Source organism: Pocillopora verrucosa, chromosome 4 (genome assembly GCF_036669915.1).
Source record: "Pocillopora verrucosa isolate sample1 chromosome 4, ASM3666991v2, whole genome shotgun sequence".
Lineage (NCBI taxonomy): Eukaryota > Metazoa > Cnidaria > Anthozoa > Scleractinia > Pocilloporidae > Pocillopora > Pocillopora verrucosa.
The window spans coordinates 2161953-2181511 of record NC_089315.1 but is presented as its reverse complement, the minus strand read 5'-3'; the positions used below and the strand labels follow the sequence as shown (position 1 = coordinate 2181511).

Sequence of the window (19559 nt, the reverse complement as noted above, 5' to 3'; positions counted from 1 at the left end):
AGGGAGGAAAAGTAGTTATTAAAAACTCTTGTTATTTCAAAAGTAAAATTGGTTTTTGTGATGCTTATATCTAATAATTAATTCTTATTTAGAAATTAAAGATACTCCTTTTGAAGCAATGCATGCAATGTTTCACTCTTTTTTTCAATAATGACTTTCGTCCTTCTCTACTCTCCTCTCCTTTGGGATTCGTTGTATCACGTGACTAAACGCTTTATTGGGGCGATTCCGAGGAGACTACAGGCGATTCGCAAACCCTGTGTGTTTTGCCGTCTAGTCTTGTGGTGAAGAAATATTCAGAATGGCTGAGGTAGATTCTCGTCAAATTGCTATTCTAGAAACCGTCGAAGATATTCAAAACCGTCGTGAACAGGTTTTGCGGCGCTATGCGGAGTTCAAAGAAGCAACTCGGGTTCGGCGCCAGCGCTTGGAAGATGCCAAGCGCTACCATCAATTCAAACGTGATGCTGATGAAGTGGAAGCTTGGATCAATGAGAAACTTCAGATCGCTTGCGACGAAAACTACAGAGATCCAACCAACCTTCAGGTAGGTTTTGAAAGGATTAAGTGACAACTATGGTCAATACTTTAGTGCTTTATTTGCCATTTAGGATTCAAAGCTTGCTCTCCTTCGACAACGCCCCAAGCAAACCTTTGTCGAGAATACAAAATTTATTCGCTTGATTTTACTTGGTTTGATGCAGATTGTGAGTAAAAGATCGGGTTTTACATATTTTCTGACCTGTTTTTGATAAAATGTTCCTTGTGTGTAGATCTTATGGAGAAATAGTTTTCACAACAGTTTGTGTCACAAAATATCACGCTGGAATTCATGTGCGTGACCAGACATTACTTAGACGCCACACAGCAGTTTGATTGATCAAATTTAGAAATTCGCGATCACTCTTCCATGGCGCGATGGGATATGAGATTATCGAGTGCGAAATCATCTAAAGGAAAGTGCCACAAGAATTATTATGTGAACTCTGGTCTGATCTCAGCAAAGTGCAACCATATATACTATGCAAATTATTCAAAGCACGCGCCACGTTCGAATAGAGCAGCTGGTTACTAGAAAGCGCCAGAAACTCTGATTAATTAATCTTCGCTGAGTGGCGTGATCAACTCAATCGTGCTTTATCATCTGGTTTCTTAGATTGAGTAATTCGTGTAAGTCGCAACGTTTTGAGTCGGAAAGTTGTTTTGCTAATCTGCATCTAATGTTGAAACGAACAGATTTTGTGAATTACTACGTACACAATGCATGAATTCAGATTTTGAATAAAAAAGTAATGATAAGCAGGGAACTTGAAGAGTGCTGCAAGAATCATCTCCCCTCTTACTCTCTCTTACTAGCAATATATGAGTTGACCTAATCAAGTGTGTATAGTTTCAATGCCCAATACTTTGATATGGGGTATACAATTCATCATCATTGATCATTTAGCCATGAGAAAAGAACAGCAAAATTTTGTTTGCACCAGCCCATATCTCTTTGGAGTTGAAACAAATCAGTTATATGAATAAATTGCTTGTAAGTTTTGTTAACTTCCAAACTAAATGGAGAAAGTGCAAAGTATGATCAATACAAGGATGCTTTATCTGCTCTCATGGATTCAAAGTTTGATCTTGTTTGCCAATGCCCAGAGCAAACTTTGGAGCAACTTCAGAATACCCCGCAACTCATTTACATGTCATTGAATAAGAATAGCATCTATTGTGTTATGCCTCGATCTTCAAAGCCTCCCTACACATGTAAGTGAGGCGGACCAAAGTTGCAGGGTATTCTGAAGTTTAGCCCAAACTTTTGTTGATAATACAACATTTGTCTTATCTCTGATCAGAGTTTAAACTAAAATATTATATAAGTGAATTATTAGTAAGTTTTTTTAGCTTCCACCTGGTCTGAATGTAGCAAAATTTTGCAAGATTTCCATATAGCTCTATATTTCATTATGTTTACTGTTCTTTGATTAAGGAAACAATGGCAAAAACAACAGATTGTATTTGGGACAATGGCTTTGTTCTGGAATAGTCTGGGAAATGAGGAAATACCTCTAAAACTTCAACAACCTCAACATCAATGCTTTTAAAAAATGTTTTTAATATACATATCCATCCAATTTTTATGAACTGAAAAATTTTTATGATTCGAGAACATTACCAAACTATACAAGGCTAAAATTTACCTTAAATTTTTACTTTTCTTTCTGATAGTGTTAATGACACATTTTCACCTCAATGTAGCATACAAACCTTATTTTGGATGCAAAATACAAGTAGCTTGGGAAACAATCTGCAAAATGTTTTGGTTTTAACTATGCAATTGTCATCTTTGTGTTGTCCAGGGTAAACTCCAGAAACATCAGGCATTTGAAGCAGAGATTTCAGCTCACAGCAATGCCATTATTGAACTCCAAGAAAATGGTGAAGGCATGATCAGTGAGTCCCACTATGCCTCTGAACTTATCAGGGTGAGTTTCAATTAGTGCCTTTATTTTGTTCCTAAATACTACATGCAAAAGATATCCATGCATTTTGATTTCACTTAAGATATAAAACACAGCTTGCAGAGATGAGGGAAAACCCACAGTTTTTCCATTTGAAAGCATTGCATTTCCCAGGAAGGAGGTTCATGCAAATTGTGTAACTTATACAAACTGTGAGATTAAAAGGGAGAGTAGAGAATCAAAAAGTCTTTAAAGAAGGGAAATGAAACTTGCCTTTGCCAAAACATGGGAACAAAACTAACAAGGTAATAAGGTGAGAAGTGTATGAAAGTTAACAAATATATGTTGTTAAATGATCAGAATTTACCCTTGATTTCATTTCAATTTACATTTGAAATGAAAGCATGTAAAATGTTAACAACTGAAAGGGAATTGTGCAACAAAGTAAATAACAATAATAAAATGAACTTGACTGTAACAAGTTTATATGAGAATTTTAATAGGCTTTCAATGATAATTTTTTCTTCTACTAAATTAGAAACAAATACTCAACACATCTTCAAATGATCGTTTCTTCAACAGGAACGTCTTGACTCACTCATCAAGTTATGGGAATTGCTGCTTTCCAAATCAGCAGAGAAAGGCCGCATGCTTCTCTTTACTCAGAAAAGAGTCCACTTCTTGCATGAAACAGAGGAAGTTATGTCATGGATTTTAGAAAAAGTGAGTCCTGAAATATACCTGTAGATATTTTAAATGCTCATTGCAGATATCTTTGCATCAGTAATATTGTCATTCCAACCTTGGTAATAAGAAACATTTTCATTTCAACTTTTTTCCTTGTGGATGTAAATGTAGCAAACTAAAAAAAAAGGACATGTATATTATTCAGTACTAAAAGTATGCACAATATTTTATGCTTAAGTAAAGTTGTTTTTTGAATAATGTAGGGTTTCTGCATTTTCCATGGATTTTCAGTTTCATTGAAAAGTCTGTTAGTAAAATTGTTATTGTTTTGTTTATTATTCAGGAAGCAATTGCCACTTCTGAAGAAGTAGGAAGAGATTTGGAACATGTGGAAGTTCTTCAGAAGAAATTTGAGGACTTCTTGAAGGATATTCAGGCAAATGAATCAAGGGTCACATACATCAATGAGCTTGCACATCAACTTGGAGATGAGGGTCATCCAGATATAGAACTGATCAGTACAAAGCAAGCGGTAAGAAGTTAAAGCTTAGCTGGATAAAATAAGCTTGAATCAGGTATTAATGATTCAAGGAGAACTTATTTTATAGCTCTATCAGAGGAGCATGCAATGTGATGATAAATCCTTGTAGAATTGTCTGCACAGGGTGACTTTTTCCAGAACAAGCAAAAAGGAAATCACATACTCTTCTCTGTTTTTTGAAGTTAAGCAAGTTTGTTCAGGTTGTCAACATGTTCAGTGGACATACATTGTGCCGTTTCAGGATTGGGTACCTGGAATGTTGTATTTCTGTTATTGTTCAATTTAGTTCCCTCCTTCAAATATTGAATGTGTCTGTTAATAGTGCCTATACCCTTGAAGGTACTGCTTTTAGGTACATATCCTCAACTTAAATCAAACTTTCTGCTTGTACATGAAAAACTTAATAATAGAAGCCTTTCATGCTAGCCCTTTAATAGACATGCCTTCAATTTACGAGGATTTAATACATCTTAAGTTACTGGTTTTTTAATTTTAGGAAGTTAATGAAGCTTGGGAAAGGCTGAAGATGCTGGCACTCAAACGTCAGAAGAGACTGGCTGGTGCCCAGCAAATACACAGCTTCTATCGGTAAGAAGCCATGTTATTCTTGGTAATACTACTTTTGCTTTGCTCTTACTGGAGCAGACTACTTTTGTGCTACATAAGCTTGTAGCATTGCTTTTTTGAATCGTAAAATAGGGTTTATGTCAAAAACGGTTATGGCAGAAGGAAAGTTTAAGGTAACAGGAAAAGGTTTCAACTGGTCAGAATGAAATTTACATGTAGCTCAGGTTATAAAAACATAGATGGAGATTTTTTATACATTGGTCAGAGAATTCTTGAGTCCTTGATGTCCACTTAGCACCTTGTTAATGCAAGCCAAGGTATAGAATCTGACTTTGCAAGAAACTTCTTTTTAGCACTACAAGATCTGCCTCAACTGTAACTGAGTCTCTGAACTACCACTTTTATTACTATTTTCATTGTAAACAATTGAATTAAAAGTGCAGCTTATATTGTCTTACATCAGCTGTACATGTATGCACACGAACCATAACACTGAAGCTGTAACTTAAATCTATTTTAACCAGTGATGCTGATGAGACCAAGAATTGGATCAATGAGAAAGACAAAGTTCTGTCATCAGATGATTATGGAAAAGATCTGGCCAGTGTCAATGCTCTGTTACGCAAACATGAAGCTCTAGAACGAGATTTGGCTGCAGTGGAAGATAAGGTTACTCCTATTTTCCTCAGAAAGCTGACTTTTATATTTTACTAATTTAAACAGATATAATCCACAAAAAAAACCAGATTTGACTGTATTCAGATATCAAAACTGACCAATCATAACTAGAAAACATAACTTGTGTTTTAAAGCCAATCATATTTCGACAAAACATAGCAATCAGTTTTTGCAAACCAATCTTAAAATGCTAGAGAGACTTATTACCCTTCTCTTGTCTCTGATAAAGACTTAAACACAGATTTTAGCTCTATCAGTCACTGTTAGCATCAACAGTCCTCTTCCCTTGCTCAGGCAATAAGACTGAGGTTAATAATTTCTGATTCAACTGACTCCTGAATACTCCTTTTCTAGGTCACTGCCCTGGGTTCAGAATCTGCACAGCTGCAAGAGGCATATCCAGAAAGTGCAGATGAGATAGCTGCTAAGCAAGATGAAATTGTAACTGCCTGGGGAAATCTTAAGGAGAAGGTGCTGTTCAAAGTCTTTATACTGGAGCTCACTACCCACGAATCTGAGGGTGAAATCTGAAGGATCAAGGTTTTATTCCTCTTGGGGTCTTTGAATTGTTTTCCTTTGTCCCGCATTCATGTCAAGATAAAAAATGTCCTTTGCTTTTACATTACCAAGCTCAAAATTTACCACCCTAGGTATCCTATTTATACAATTAAAATGCTATTCTCGGTTAAACATTTATTGTATGTTTATTATTTATGCAGTATGAAGGATCCCTTTGAACTTATTGTCATACATGTATATATGGTATCTTTCAGTCTGGGGTGCGAAAAGCAAGGTTGGAGGATTCTTATCGTCTGCAAAGGTTCATCAGTGACTACAGGTGAGAGGCATTAAGAGCTTTTCAATCACTATGACTTTGCTTTTGTACATTGTGGTCTGCTGCATGTACATTTAGGTTCAATAACAGCCAGCTGGAATAGTCTTGTAAGAGAAATTAAATGTGCTTTCTGTTGTCAAGGAAAAACTATCTAAATTTCTCAATAACCAACCTGAGATTCTCGTGTGGTTGCAGTGTTCATACATGCATGGTGTAACCTTTCAGCTTTCATCAGGTGATCAGGCTAACAGGACTTCTCTTACGAAAATGCAAGCTGTTTTGAAAGGAAAATGTAAAGCAAAGGCTGTTCAGTTGACAAAGGCTGTTCTGACTGCACCATATCTTAGACTGATAATTTTATTCACGCTTATCAATTGAAGGCATGTTTTTCCAGCTGACTCACACCAGTATATGTGTTCTTACTTTTCTTCAAACAACTACCTGTATTTTCACCCCATGATTTTTTCATTTGATTCTAGGGACCACATTTCTTTTATAAATGAAATGAAAGTCTTGATCCAAAGTGATGAACTGGCAAAAGATGTAGCTAGTGCAGAAAGTCTTCTGGAACGTCATCAGGAACATAAGGTGAATGTCATTTTTACCCTTGACTCATTTTCTCTTGAGGTCTTCTTGTTAACATGCAATTCTTTCCTTGTATCCATTAGGGTTATATTGATGCATCAGAGGATGGATTTAAGAAGTTTGCCGATGATGGAGAAGAACTTGTCAATTCCAATCATTATGCTACTGATGAGATCAAAGAAAAGGTACTTAATAAAAAATTTCCCTGTTTTTTTCCATACTTTTAGCAGTGTATGTGTTCAACAACAATAATATTATAATGTAATAAAATATGTGCTTATTGTTGATGGTGGTGTAAGATAGGAGATGAACTTTGTTTGTTTGTGTCATGATAGAGTCACTTTGTTGTAGATGGTGACATTTTGACTGCAATACTGCTGGTCTTCAGCAGGTAATGAGGTTGATAGTTTACGTGTCTATCAACCTCATCACCTGATGAAGAATAGCAGTATTGCAGTCGAAATGTCGCAGTCTATATCAAAAGTGACTCTATCATGAGACAAACAAGCAAAGTTCATCTCCTACCAATAATATTAAAAAAAGTTAATATATCTTTGTAATGCCCTGAAGGACACCTGATGTGGTTATGACCTAAATTGTTTTAATTATCCTTTAATTTTAAGCTGACATTAATTGGCAAGAAAGTGTTTACTCCAAGTGGTTAACTCTATGACCCCTAAGAGTGACTTGCATCTAATTTCTCCTTACAATATCACCCCTGAATCACACATTATGTCGCAAGAATAAAGGAAATGTTTAATTACTTAATTGTTAAACACATTCTCCTTGTTAGCTTTTAGCTTTTGTTAGCCTTTCTCCTTATGAAATGCATGTAGAACAGTATGAAGAATATGCTTTTTGATATTACGGTGCAAATGTTTAATAGGCAAGCAGGTGTTTATTCCAAACATTTAACTTTGCTCTCCCTTTAGCTTGCCAGTCTGGAGACTGAGAAAATGGAACTGTTGGAGCTGTGGGAGAGGAGACGTGTGCAGTTTGAGCAGTGTATGGAGCTGCAGCTTTTTAATCGGGATTGTGAGCATGCAGATGCCACTATGTCTAAACAAGAGGTTGGAACACATTTGTCTGATCTTGTGGTATATCATTTGACCCTGAAAATGATTATTCTGGTCTTCAGGAGACCTTGATTGATCATTTCTTCTGAAGCAGGCACAGTGTACCTGTTTGTAATTTAATCTGTGGCTTTAACCTGCAACATCAAATGAGTTTACTCATAACAGATGTTATAAATGTGCCTGTTAATACCAGGGCATTGTGAGCCTTAACTCGTTTCATTACAGAGCTAAATTCAGTGATGTTGTCATCTTCACTTTCCATAAGAAAAAACATTTGTGTTAACTATTCGGTTACCAGCAGTATATTGATGTCTTCGCAAGATTCACCAAAATACAGTTTTATTGTGTCTTCAACAAGGAAAATGCTTAGGAATTGTATTTCTGATCCTAGAACATTTCAACACTGATATAGAATGAAGATGAAGTTGTACCAAAAATACATAGATGTTTTGTTTTGTTCCTTATGTATCACTAAATATATGTTGTGGAAGTTGTTTTTATTTACTGAACATTTTTAACAGGCCTTCCTTGCTGATGATAACCTTGGCGATTCTCTCGATGGAGTAGAAGCTCTGATCAGGAAGCATGAAGACTTTGACAAATCTTTTGCTGCCCAAGCAGAGAAGATCAATGTGAGTACATTACAGCAGTTAACATTTCTCGTGAAATTCACCAAGGATTTTACTGTACCTTAACTAGGTAATAACACACAGGGACAAGAGCTTTGTACATACATGTAGCCTGACTTTTCTTTGATGCCTCTAAAGCTCATTGTAGTCAAGTGAGCATCACAGAGGTTTTGATCTTCATGGAGAGCTCAGACTTTTTTCCAAAGCACCATTTATTTAAAACACATACCATAGGAAAAACTTCTGGACTACACAATATTTTAATATACAACAAATTACTAATTTATGCTCCTTTGTTCCTCCATCTTTCAGAGTATTGACGAGTATGCAAACCGCCTTGTTGACAGCAATCACTATGCCTCAGATGAGGTGCGTGAGAGAAGAGATGCCATAATGGAAAGGCGTAATAACATTGGGGAGTTGTCCAAGGTGCGCAGGTTGAAACTTGAGGAATCTCGTAAACTGCAGCAGTTTGAGAGAGACTGTGATGAAGTAAAAAGCTGGATTACAGAAAAGCTGAAGATTGCCAGTGATGAATCTTACAAGGTGAGAAATAGTATTTTTGCTCACACAAAAACATTAGGATTACCCAATATCTGGCTCTACCTATAACTACTTGTATAACAAGACTACAGTTAAGCTTTTGAGGCCTTTGGCATATTAGCACATCTTCATTTAAAGGTAACATGGTTGAGGGAATACAAGACAGTTCCACAGATTCTAGATTGGGTCTTAACTTTCAAGAGTCCTTCCAACCTTTTAAGTGTTAATATGGTGCTATTTAATCAAGGAAAAAGTCCTTGATTGCTTTTGGAAGAATTTTGTAAAATATGAGCAAACCTCAAATGTTACAACTGCAATCCATACACAATATTACTGTAAGTTATTGTTTGTAACAAAATACCACTTTTGAAATCTTTAGGATCCAACCAATCTGCAAGGAAAGATCCAGAAGCACCAAGCATTTGAGGCTGAGTTGAATGCCAATCAAAGCCGGCTTGATGCAGTTGACAACACTGGTGAACAACTGATTGGAGATGAACACTATGCCTCAGATCTAATCAGAGAGAGACTTGATGAACTGCATAAGTTGTGGGCCTATCTGTTTGAGAGATCAAACGATAAAGGTACTTTACATGTGACTTATAAAACATTTTTGATTCAAGACATTACAGATATCCTTACAGGTCCAACGGTTACAATAGGCCATTTTACAGTTGTGTACTTAGTTGCCAAGCCTTTGATTTGGAGTGAGGCTGAAGGTGACCTTGTTGTGTTAGAGACCTGAATCTAGTTAGCATGATAACAAATTAATTTGCATTTCAAAAGCAGCAAGGTTTGTATCATAACATGGTCACCCTTAGCCTCACTCCTGTTCAAAGGCTTGGCAACCAAGCACACAACTGTAAAATGGACTATTTGGAGAGTGGTGAAGCATACCTGTACACATAAAGTAGAAAATTACACTTGCGAAGTGTTGATTGAGGCATTTTTTCAAACCCTTTGCATTTTCAACTAGAGTTTCAGGACTGGAAATAACTCTTTACAAAAACAATTAAACAATTATACTGGAATGTATATAGTAGCTTGTGGGGATATCAAATGAAGTGTAAACTGCATAAGCAAATTTTTGCTTCTGCTTTAGGGCTAATTGTGTTTTTTCCTCTTATTTGGAATTCAGGGTTGAAATTGAAAGAAGCAGCACAGCAACAGCAGTTCAACCGGTGAGAAGTGACACAAAACATGTGATCTACTTTCCCTTAATACTACGTTTACATGTATTTCAAGACTCTTCTTGTTATATTAACCTAGATGTTAAGTCCTCACAGATGTGCAGAACAATAACTACTCTATCATCACACTCTGAGAAATGTCTTGTGACATCAATGTTATTGAATGCATTTTGATATGTTATGAACTTGTTATCATGCAGAGGTGCCGAAGATGTTGAGTTGTGGTTCACTGAAGTTGAAAACTTGCTTGCTCTTGAGGATGTAGGAAAGGTATGTTATTTTGAAAAAAATAATAAAACCCATACCTGTACTTAAATCCTAGTAGTTCTTTGGTTTCTCTATCTGGATATGATTATGAGGAATTCTGAAAAAAGTTGCTTTTAATTACAGGATCTGACAAGTGTGCAAAACCTCCAAAAGAAACATGCCATGATAGAGGCTGATGTCATAGCCCGTGCAGTAAGTACAATCAAATATAAAGTTGCTAGGCTGGTTATTTAACCAAAGTGAAGCTGTTGTTTAACGTACCCCTTTCTAAGCCATCTCCAATTTAGCTGAACCTTTAGTGGAGGGACATTTATTTCATTATATCAACCTTCTCAAAGAGAATCCTTGAGGTCCTCTGCTTGTGTAAAATCGTGGTTTGATTTAGAGCTTGTACTGTGTCTAGGCTGATTTTGTGAAGACCACCTGTCATCACATTTGAATTGTTCTCTGTTTTTATGAATATTTTATCACTGATGCAACCATGTAATATCTTCACCTTGATGCTTTCTCTTCAAATGACAAGGACTGTATCTGTAGTGACTGTCTCTTTTAGCATTGATTCAGGACATTTGAAAATATGGCTAATAGTTATAGAAAGCTAGGGTAACATCTCTAAGATAAATGTAAACTGTTTCAGAAATGAAAGTGAGTTGTTCAATTTTTCATTATATATTCTGTTGTGTTGTTCCCCAGGAAAAGATTGAGGTTGTTAATGCACAAGCTGATTTATTTGCGGAGGCTGACCACTTTGATGCTCCTTCCATCAAAGAAAAGAAGGAGGTTTTAAATAGCCGATACCAACAGCTACAGGTGATAATGATAATGAAGTGTGTGTGATTGAGTGGCTCAGGGAAATGTCCAACTTGTAGCCTTTACTAATAATATTAATACAAGATGATAAGAATCAGTGCTCCAAGCTTGACTCCAGTGAGTCTCCTGACAACAGTCACTACTAGAGACAACAGTCATCTCAGGACTACAGTACTATCATCCAAAATGTCAGACTCCATGATCATATGTTTTTTTACTACACAGTATTGCCAAAAGGAAAATTCAGTTGCTGATAGCCATGATAGACCAAGATTTACCCCAGAATTTGTTTTAAACTTTATATTTACAAAACTAGATCATCTGATGTCCTTTTCTCAGGAAGTACTTAACATTACCTCCCATCTTCCTCACCAGGCTCCTCTCTTAGCTCGCAAAGCAAAGCTCCAGGATGCTGAGAGACTTAAACGATTCCTTCATGATGTTGAAGATGAGGAGGCATGGATAAGGGAGAAGGAACCTGTTGCTTCATCCACAAACACTGGTAAGTAAATGAATAGCAGATAATGATACAAAATAAAGAGCAAAATGAAAATTGATTCCAGTGGAAATTATGATGATTGCTTTCCTGGGGTATTAATATAAACCACTTCAATGTAAATGTAAGTGGTCTGAAAACAAATTGAAAGTCCTTGAAATTTGCTGAAGCACTCAATTTTTACAACTATGCTTTCATTATCCAAACATGGTCATTTTTTAATGGTTTTCTCTGTTATTAAAAATGTTATTGCTGAACAGAAATGCTCCCTTAACTGTAGACCATCACCTCAATAGTAAACTGAAAATTAAATGTCTTCCTCCATAGGCCGAGATTTGACAGGAGCCCAGAATCTGTCAAAGAAACACCAGGCTTTAATGGTAAGAACAGCTGTACCTGAACAATTAAAAAAAATGTTTTAGTAAATAAATGGGTTTGTGGCCAGAAGCTGAAACAGTTTGCAGATCTTAGCTTAAATCCATTTTTCAATTTTAAGTTCACTATTATAAAGTAATCCCAGAGTGTGTTTTGTCTATTGTGAATATTTCAATCAGTTTTGGTATGTGTAGCCTACAAGCAAGCCCTTCTTTTTTAGGACTGAGGCACAAGACAGTTAAAAGCCTCAGTCAAAGCAGACTGGCGAGAAGTGTGCAAGGGCTCCTCATTATCAGTGCCAGAGCATTTGCAGACCTCTTGCCAGTTAACATTGCTCAAAGCCTCAAACTTCTTGCTGAAAAAGAGGCACTTGTACAATGATTCATCACCAACTTACCAGCCCATTTCATCCATTTCACTTTGCAGACTGAAATTGCTGGTCATGAACCACGTGTCAGAGCTGTTTGCGATAATGGTGTTCAAATGATAGATAATGGTTAGTTCTCTTGAACAGTTGTTCTAAAGAATGTGTTTTCTTTTCAATTCATATACTTTTCATATACCTTTCATATTCTGTCAGTACTTTTTTGTTTGACTTAAATGTTTTGACTCATTTTTATTATGTTGTGTTTTCCCTCAGGGCACTTTGCCGCTGATGAGATCAAAGAGAAGATTGATGACCTTGACCAGAAATGGCTGGAATTCAAGGTAAGACCATTCCATGACATTTTGCATTTCCGCTTTTATTAACCATTTAAAGAGTATTGATCTTTCTAGGATGTGTTTTGACAATTTTTTTACTATTACTCCAGGATAAGGCACATGTGCGAAAAGGACATCTGGATGACTCTCTTCAAGCTCATCAGTATCTAGCTGATGTTGCTGAAGCAGAATCCTGGTTGAAGGAGAAAGAACCAATTGTTACCAGTGATGACTATGGAAAAGATGAAGACAGTGCACAGGTAAATATCTTTGTTGTTTTCTTATCAGTCTCAGGGTTGTCATTTGTACCAGATGTATGATCCGAAGTTTACAACACAACATTCTATTGGAGTCTGTGGACATGCTTCCCCCCCAAAAAAAATTTCAATTTTTGACACTGTGTGAGACTGATTTCTAGCTTTCTTGGCCATTTTGACCAGCTTTTTTTTTAGCTAATGTTAAATTTAGAATTAGTTCAAAAATACTTATTTTCTGTGTCTGATCACAGCTCACAGAGTACCTGGTGTTAAATTGTCTGACAATCGAGATGTTACTGTTGCTTATGGGCTCCTAATGACAACCCTTTGCCTTGCCAGTAGTTTTCTTTCATGTCATTGTTTCCTTTTGAACAATGAAGTACAAGTTTTGTTGAGTGTATCAACTAATACTTTGAACACTTTAGGCATTGCTTACCAAACACGATGCCATCATGTCAGACTTGAGAGCATATGGAACTGTTGTAGATGGGCTGAGAGAACAAAGTCAACACTGCAAGGTAAGAGTAAGCACAGCATAAACATGAAGGACAAAAAAAAAGAATGAACATCAGATTGGATTCAGCAGTGGTATACCTATTTCTAATGTTTCCAGATCAAATTAAGTTCTGATACTTTCAAATTGTGTTTATCGTGTGGAAAGAGGAAATGGGGAAGGGGGGGTATCCAAATCACTACAAGGTGTAATCAGGGTTGCATTAGTGAAAAAGGAGAATTCCACCAAACCAAAAACTTTGATACTGTTTCCTCTAAGTCAGTTACAGTTAATCTGTACCTAAATTTAAGGGGGGGGGAGGAATCTTTGCATCCACCAATGTTTATTTTCATGAAATTATCTCCCTCAGCCTGCAGCTCATGTCACAGATATCTCTGACAAGGAATGTGTAGTTGCTCTTTATGACTATCAGGAGAAAACTGCAAGAGAGGTGTCCATGCAGAAGGGTGACATTCTGACCCTACTCAATTCTAGCAACAAGGTAAGTCCTTTTTTTTTTTTCGACGTTTGCTGTACATTTGGTTTAGCTACTCTTGAGGAAAGTGGTACATATATGAACTTCGTAATGGGTCTTGCTCACTGTAGAGTCTGTGTGGCTTAGTGTTAGAGCATCATAGTGTTGAACCCAAAGGTCTGAGGTTCGATTCCTCATGGGGACTCAGAATTTTTTCCTTGTCCCATGCTTGTGATATGACGAAAAACATCTTTCTCTACAATTTACATTGTCTTAAGCCCATTTCACAAGAAAGACCAGAAAGCATCCAAACTAGGGAATACCAAAATTAAGGGTGAGCAGAAGCAGTTGCCCAAGTACCATTGATAGAAAGAAAATACTACAGCATAGTTGGGAAGGTTTTAAATTATTTACCAACGCGAAAAAAAATTTGTTAGGGTTTAATTTAACTCAAGCATTACCAAGTGTGATTTATCATGTTTTGCAATGGCCTTGTTAGGTGTCAGTTGCAATGAAAATGTTAAACGCTTTGTAATATTTTAGTGGCAACCATTGATTATGTGACACCTTTGATAAAATCTTGTGCACTGATTTCAGGATTGGTGGAAAGTAGAAACTAATGACAGACAAGGTTTTGTTCCTGCGGCATATGTCAAGAGGATTGACTCCCACAAAGCCTCACAGGACCTTCTGTCGCAGGCTCCTGAAGTGGACACTGTTGCTAACAGACAGCAGGCTTTGGATGATAAGTGAGTATCAGACTTTGCTGTAACAGTTTCATCCTTCCAAAGATTAACCCTTTATTCCCTAACATCAGAACACATATTCTCTGAACATTTCTTAACATGCTGACAAAGAGAATTTGCTTTACAATCAAGAGCTTTTTTATTTGGTGATCAATTCCTTTATTCTCGTGACCTCCAAGTATGATTCAGGGGATAGATTGTTGGGAGAAATTAGATGCTAGTCATTTTTTTTTAACAGATACCAAGACCTGATGGACAAAGGCGAAGAACGTAAGAAGAAATTGGAAGATTCCATTCAAAGATACAGTGTGTTGCGGGATGCTCACGAACTGGAGTCTTGGATCAATGACAAGGTTCGTGTATTTTGCAAAGACTTGGCAACTACAAACGTACATTTGTCTTAAAACATAAACACACAAGAGTAACAATTTTCTAAAATCTCTGACAGCGAAGAAAGCTAAGATTATACTAACACACTCATTTATTGGGTCATATCGCCCACTTTCCATAAGGCTTGCTCGTTATCTGATATGTTTATAATAGAATACATTAACATGACGGACCTTTTCTAACTTTAGGAAGCAATTGTCACCTCAGAGGAAATCGGAAAGGACTACGAACATGTGGAAGCTCAGCAAAAGAAGTTTGATGACTTTGAAAAGGTACAATGTTTCAGCTGACAACATCGTTCGTTAAGCAGTTTTGTAATTGGGTGTCGAAAAATTATCCTAGGTTGCATTGGTTTTGCTTTACTTCGCTCTGTGATTGTCCCAGAAAACTCGTGTCGTCCTCTCGACCAATCAGATTCAAAACTAAAACCAATCGCGTCTTGGCCACTTGTATTTTCCCGCGCTTTAGGCTGTGAACTTGCTTTTACTTTGCGTTCTTATTGGCTCCTTGTGATATTTTCCTCTCCTCTGATTGGCTGTTGTGATTTCTTTGATTTTTGGTTTTACGACACTCAATCGGAAACCCTCGATAATGTTCAACATAACTAACCAAACATTTGCTTATCACGCAGGATATGATTTCTAAAGAGGTTCGTATCAGAGAACTGACGTTACTGGCTGAGAAACTAAAGATTGAACACTACAGAGAATATGAGATGATCCGAGAGATGATTGAGGTGAGGAATGAATAATTGTGTTGTGTGTTTTCAAACGCAAGCAGACTGATATACGTTGCTGAAAATATGACGACAGAGAGTGCACAGTGTATTAAGCGTCACACTCTCTTCTCTGTTAATATTTGGCTTTCTTCATGCCATTTATAAGTCTTAACTAAGAAACATTGTACGCTTTCTCTCTGAGATGATTCCTCCACGCAGAAAAAACCCCTCTTAAAGTTTAGTCGGTCGTAGTGCTTAACTAGTATTGAGTGGCACGGGTTCGAATCCCGTCAAAGCTTGAGTTTTTCCAGGATTCCTTTGTACAATTGCATAAATTGTAGCCCACATACCAGAATTATTGCTCTACTTGATTTTAAATCCGCAGTCAAATGAAATTTCTTTCATTTCAAATTGTATCTAATGAAGAGAAGTTGCGTTAGAATATGTGTCACTAGAGACTGTGTGTGACCTTGTCTGAAAAGCGAGAAGAGTTGACTGTATCACCCACGAAATTTTAATACGCATCGATTGTTACAATGTGAAGCATATTTTTTAACTACAGGTGAATACAGTAACTGTGGTTACTACAAAAATCCTTGTAAGTGACTCATCAGAGTTGATAACGTCTGTCCCTTTGTTTCTGTAATGCAGCGTGTGGTAAATTTTGGAATAAAAACATTATGGCTTTGTAGTTGTAAGCTGCTAACTGGTATGGATTGCTCGGGTCAATAAACAATTCATCCTATTTTTTAATGGCCTTTAACAGAGGCTGAACCAGAAATGGACCAATCTTAAGACCATGTCAGAGCAGAGGAAGGAAAATTTGGATAATGCTCAGGACATTCAGAAATTCCACAGGTATTGTTGAAATATAAAATACAATTACATGTATTTTCTTTTTAAAGCTCAATACAAAATACAATTACATGTACTTTCTTTTAATACCTTTGAACCTCAATTCAATCAGAAGTCAAAGAACTAGAGAATTGCTTTGGCATTCTTGTCAGAATTAATTTTGGAAGATATTTCTTGTGGTCATGATTAAGTTTCTCAACACTTCGTTCACTACAACTCAGCACAACTTTAGGTGGGCTGAAGATTTTTTCCAGTTTGCTAAGAGATTCTTTCGTAACAATTTTTTCCCCCAAAATAATTCAGGGATGCTGATGACACCAAGGCTTGGATTTCAGAGAAAGACACTGCTCTTTCCACCTCAGATTATGGTCGGGATTTGGCTAGTGTCCAGGCCTTGCAGAGAAAGCATGAAGTTTTGGAGAGAGACTTGGCCGCATTGGAAGAGAAGGTATGGTAACTAGTTCGTCTCCCAGAGCACTTACTTTTATAATGGATATACCGGCGAAAATTCCCTGTCGAATGGAATATAAGTTTTAAATCTGGATTGATATCACTCTGTTACTGAAAAATGACATTTTTTTGTCGTCATCAGGTTCGTGAACTCAACGTGGAAGCTGCTAAGTTAACATCCAGTCATCCGAATGCAGCACAAGACATTGAATGGAAGAGACACGAGCTAGAAGAAGCGTGGGCTAATCTCAGAGAACAGGTACACCAACTTCTATAACTCCAATTGAAGTTATCCTTTATACCTTCGCTGTCCAGATCTGACCTCAAATTCTCGTTTTAAGCCTGAACGGACCATTTCTTGAAAACTTGGAAGAATGCCAGGTCACTTTATCAAGATATTTTTAATTGACGGAACTTTATTTGACTCTCATTGCTACACTTCGCGTTTTCATTCGGTTTTAAGTGAGGTTATATGTAAATCAGTCTTTTAATAGTGAAAGGGATGGTAGCAATTTTTTTGTATTCGTCTAAATTTTAGGCGGCTGCAAGAAGGGGCAAACTGAGTGACTCGTCAGATTACTTCCATTTCCTCAACGAATTCAGGTAAGTGATGGGCTTGTCATTTGGTGAACATCCTAACAAATTGTTTTTATTTTTTATTCGGCGTAAGGTGTTTGGTCCAGACACAAGTGTCTGTTAGGTAGCATGTAATTTTTTTTTCTTTCATATTTCAGAGATCTTACTTCATGGATCAATGGTATTATGGCATTGGTAACTTCTGATGAACTTGCAAAGGATGTGGCCAGTGCAGAAGCTCTGTTGGACAGGCATCAGGTATAGAATGAATACTTTTACAGAGATTTCACTCAGACTTCAGGGCCTAAACGTTGTCTTCCTTTTTCCCTACATTGCTCTCTTCGCTGCAAAGGTATTCAATATCGAAAATTACTTTCATATTTTCAATACAAGTCTGCGATGTCTTTTGAACTAGACAACCGAATGAGCTGTTAATTATCAGCTGTGAACGTTCTTTGCATATAAACCAATTCTAGAGCGACATGAAATTCTTTAGGTCGTGTAGTCTGCTCGTCCGGGTCAGAATGGTTCTGGGAAGGACTGTTTTTGGTAGCGCTCACTGACGTTTCGACAACCTTGGCGGAAGTAATTATCACCCATACGAGCAGACTACACGATCAACTTTAACTCCGAGCTTGGAAACATTTACAGGAAATATATTTTGAGCCTATTTCGAGGTATTTGCATCAAGTCGACCATACTTTAATATGTAAAAAGAAAAATAAGTTGTCTTTCCTGGTGCAATCCAATCATACAAAATACACATATACAGGCAAACGTCACTCTGATTTATATTTCTTAACTGTGCAAAATTTTATAGACATATGAATTGAATTTATGGTTGGGATTTGCTTTGTTACAGGAACATCGCGCAGAAATTGATGCGCGTGACAGCGAGTTCCAGTCGTTTGAAGATTTCGGCAAGAAATTATTGGACAAAGAACATTATGCTAGTCCCGACATCCGTGAAAAACTGGAGACCATGGCTACAGAACGAGAAGAACTGGAAAAGTAAGGCCATTAAGTTTAAGAATTTGATCTCTTAAGTGAAACAATTCCTTATGGAGAATGATAGCGCTGGGATCTGCTAAACACTTTCATTTATATCTCTGTTTCGTCGAACCAAAGGCGCATTGCACACTGTTGTTTCCGGTAGTTTGCGATCGCATACGCCAGAATTTTCATTTCATCAGTACTTCCCCTTTTTGTCTCCTTTATAAAGTTAAGATGCGGTGATTATTGAAAATCAATTCCTTTTCAGGGCCTGGGCTTCTCGCAAGCAAAGACTCGATGAATGTTTGGAGTTGCAGGTTTGTGAACATCATATTGTGATGGTTTCCAGAACCAACCAATTTTTTGTATCTAAGCTTTTTTTTTGGTGTGTGGCAATGAACACAAACACGATGAAAAATTTTGTCGTCCCAAAGTGAAGTGGGTTGAATTAATTGGCGAAGTGATCCAGCGTTGAATTAGATTTGCTTCACTGCGCTTTGCAATTCGTCCTAAGTCAGCCAATCAGATGCAAAGCTGAAACCAACCATGACTCGGTCACTTGTTTTTCTCCCGCTCTTATGGCCGTTTTTAGGTTCTGAGTTCTTATTGGTTCCCTGAGATATTTTCCTTTTCCCTGATTGGTCATTTTGATTGCTTTGGCTCTGATTTTACGACAATCAGTTGGAAAGTGCTCTGTAATTGAAGGCTTTATGGCATTAATTGACGTACGGCTTTAATGTTAACAGTTATTCAATCGAGATGCCGAACAACTGGAGCCGTGGATGGCGACACGTGAGGCCATCATTCAGAGCGAAGATGTCTGAGAAGCAGCGGAGGGTGCTGAAGCTCTGATCAAGAAACATGAAGACTTCACAAAGACACTTGCAGTGCAGGACGTGAAGATCAATGCTCTGAACGACAATGCCGATCGGCTGATTGATAACAATCATTATGACGCTCCAGCTATTGCAGAGAGGATTTCTGCAGTCTTAGCAGGTGACCTGAAAGTTATCTTCAAACACGGATAACAATCTCAATCTTTTTGTTCGAATGTAGAGCCTTGACGTTGTAACCACTACTTTACTTGGAAAATACACTATTTAAAGATTTGTTTCAGCCAGTTTTCGCGTCAGTTCCGATTAATATAATCAGAGATATATTTAATTCTGTTTCTT

The 19559-nt window shown here is 37.1% G+C and overlaps 1 protein-coding gene across 1 annotated transcript; it reads left to right on the top strand.

Annotated features, from left to right (window-relative positions):
• The first annotated feature begins 231 nt into the window (after positions 1-231).
• On the top strand, positions 232-19299 carry LOC136280241 (spectrin alpha chain, non-erythrocytic 1-like). Its single transcript, XM_066165159.1, has 37 exons — positions 232-547; positions 2349-2474; positions 3033-3173; positions 3481-3669; positions 4175-4266; positions 4770-4914; positions 5278-5394; positions 5697-5761; positions 6238-6346; positions 6427-6528; positions 7276-7413; positions 7941-8051; positions 8361-8594; positions 8971-9175; positions 9730-9772; positions 9982-10051; positions 10172-10240; positions 10742-10858; positions 11234-11360; positions 11682-11734; positions 12156-12225; positions 12370-12437; positions 12542-12691; positions 13114-13206; positions 13552-13683; positions 14254-14405; positions 14641-14755; positions 14981-15064; positions 15424-15528; positions 16277-16368; positions 16669-16813; positions 16958-17074; positions 17354-17418; positions 17550-17649; positions 18254-18402; positions 18653-18701; positions 19131-19299. Exons 1-37 carry the CDS (start codon positions 302-304, stop codon positions 19206-19208), a joined length of 4263 nt encoding a protein of 1420 aa, XP_066021256.1. The 5' UTR covers positions 232-301; the 3' UTR covers positions 19209-19299.
• The last annotated feature ends 260 nt before the right edge of the window (positions 19300-19559 follow it).

Coding starts and splice junctions, on each gene's coding strand:
- LOC136280241 (XM_066165159.1), top strand. CDS start 302: ATGGCTGAGGTAGATTCTCGTCAAATTGCTATTCTAGAAACCGTCGAA. Junction 7,414..7,940: donor CCACTATGTCTAAACAAGAG/GTTGGAACACAT, acceptor CATTTTTAACAG/GCCTTCCTTGCTGATGATAA. Junction 9,176..9,729: donor TGAGAGATCAAACGATAAAG/GTACTTTACATG, acceptor TTTGGAATTCAG/GGTTGAAATTGAAAGAAGCA.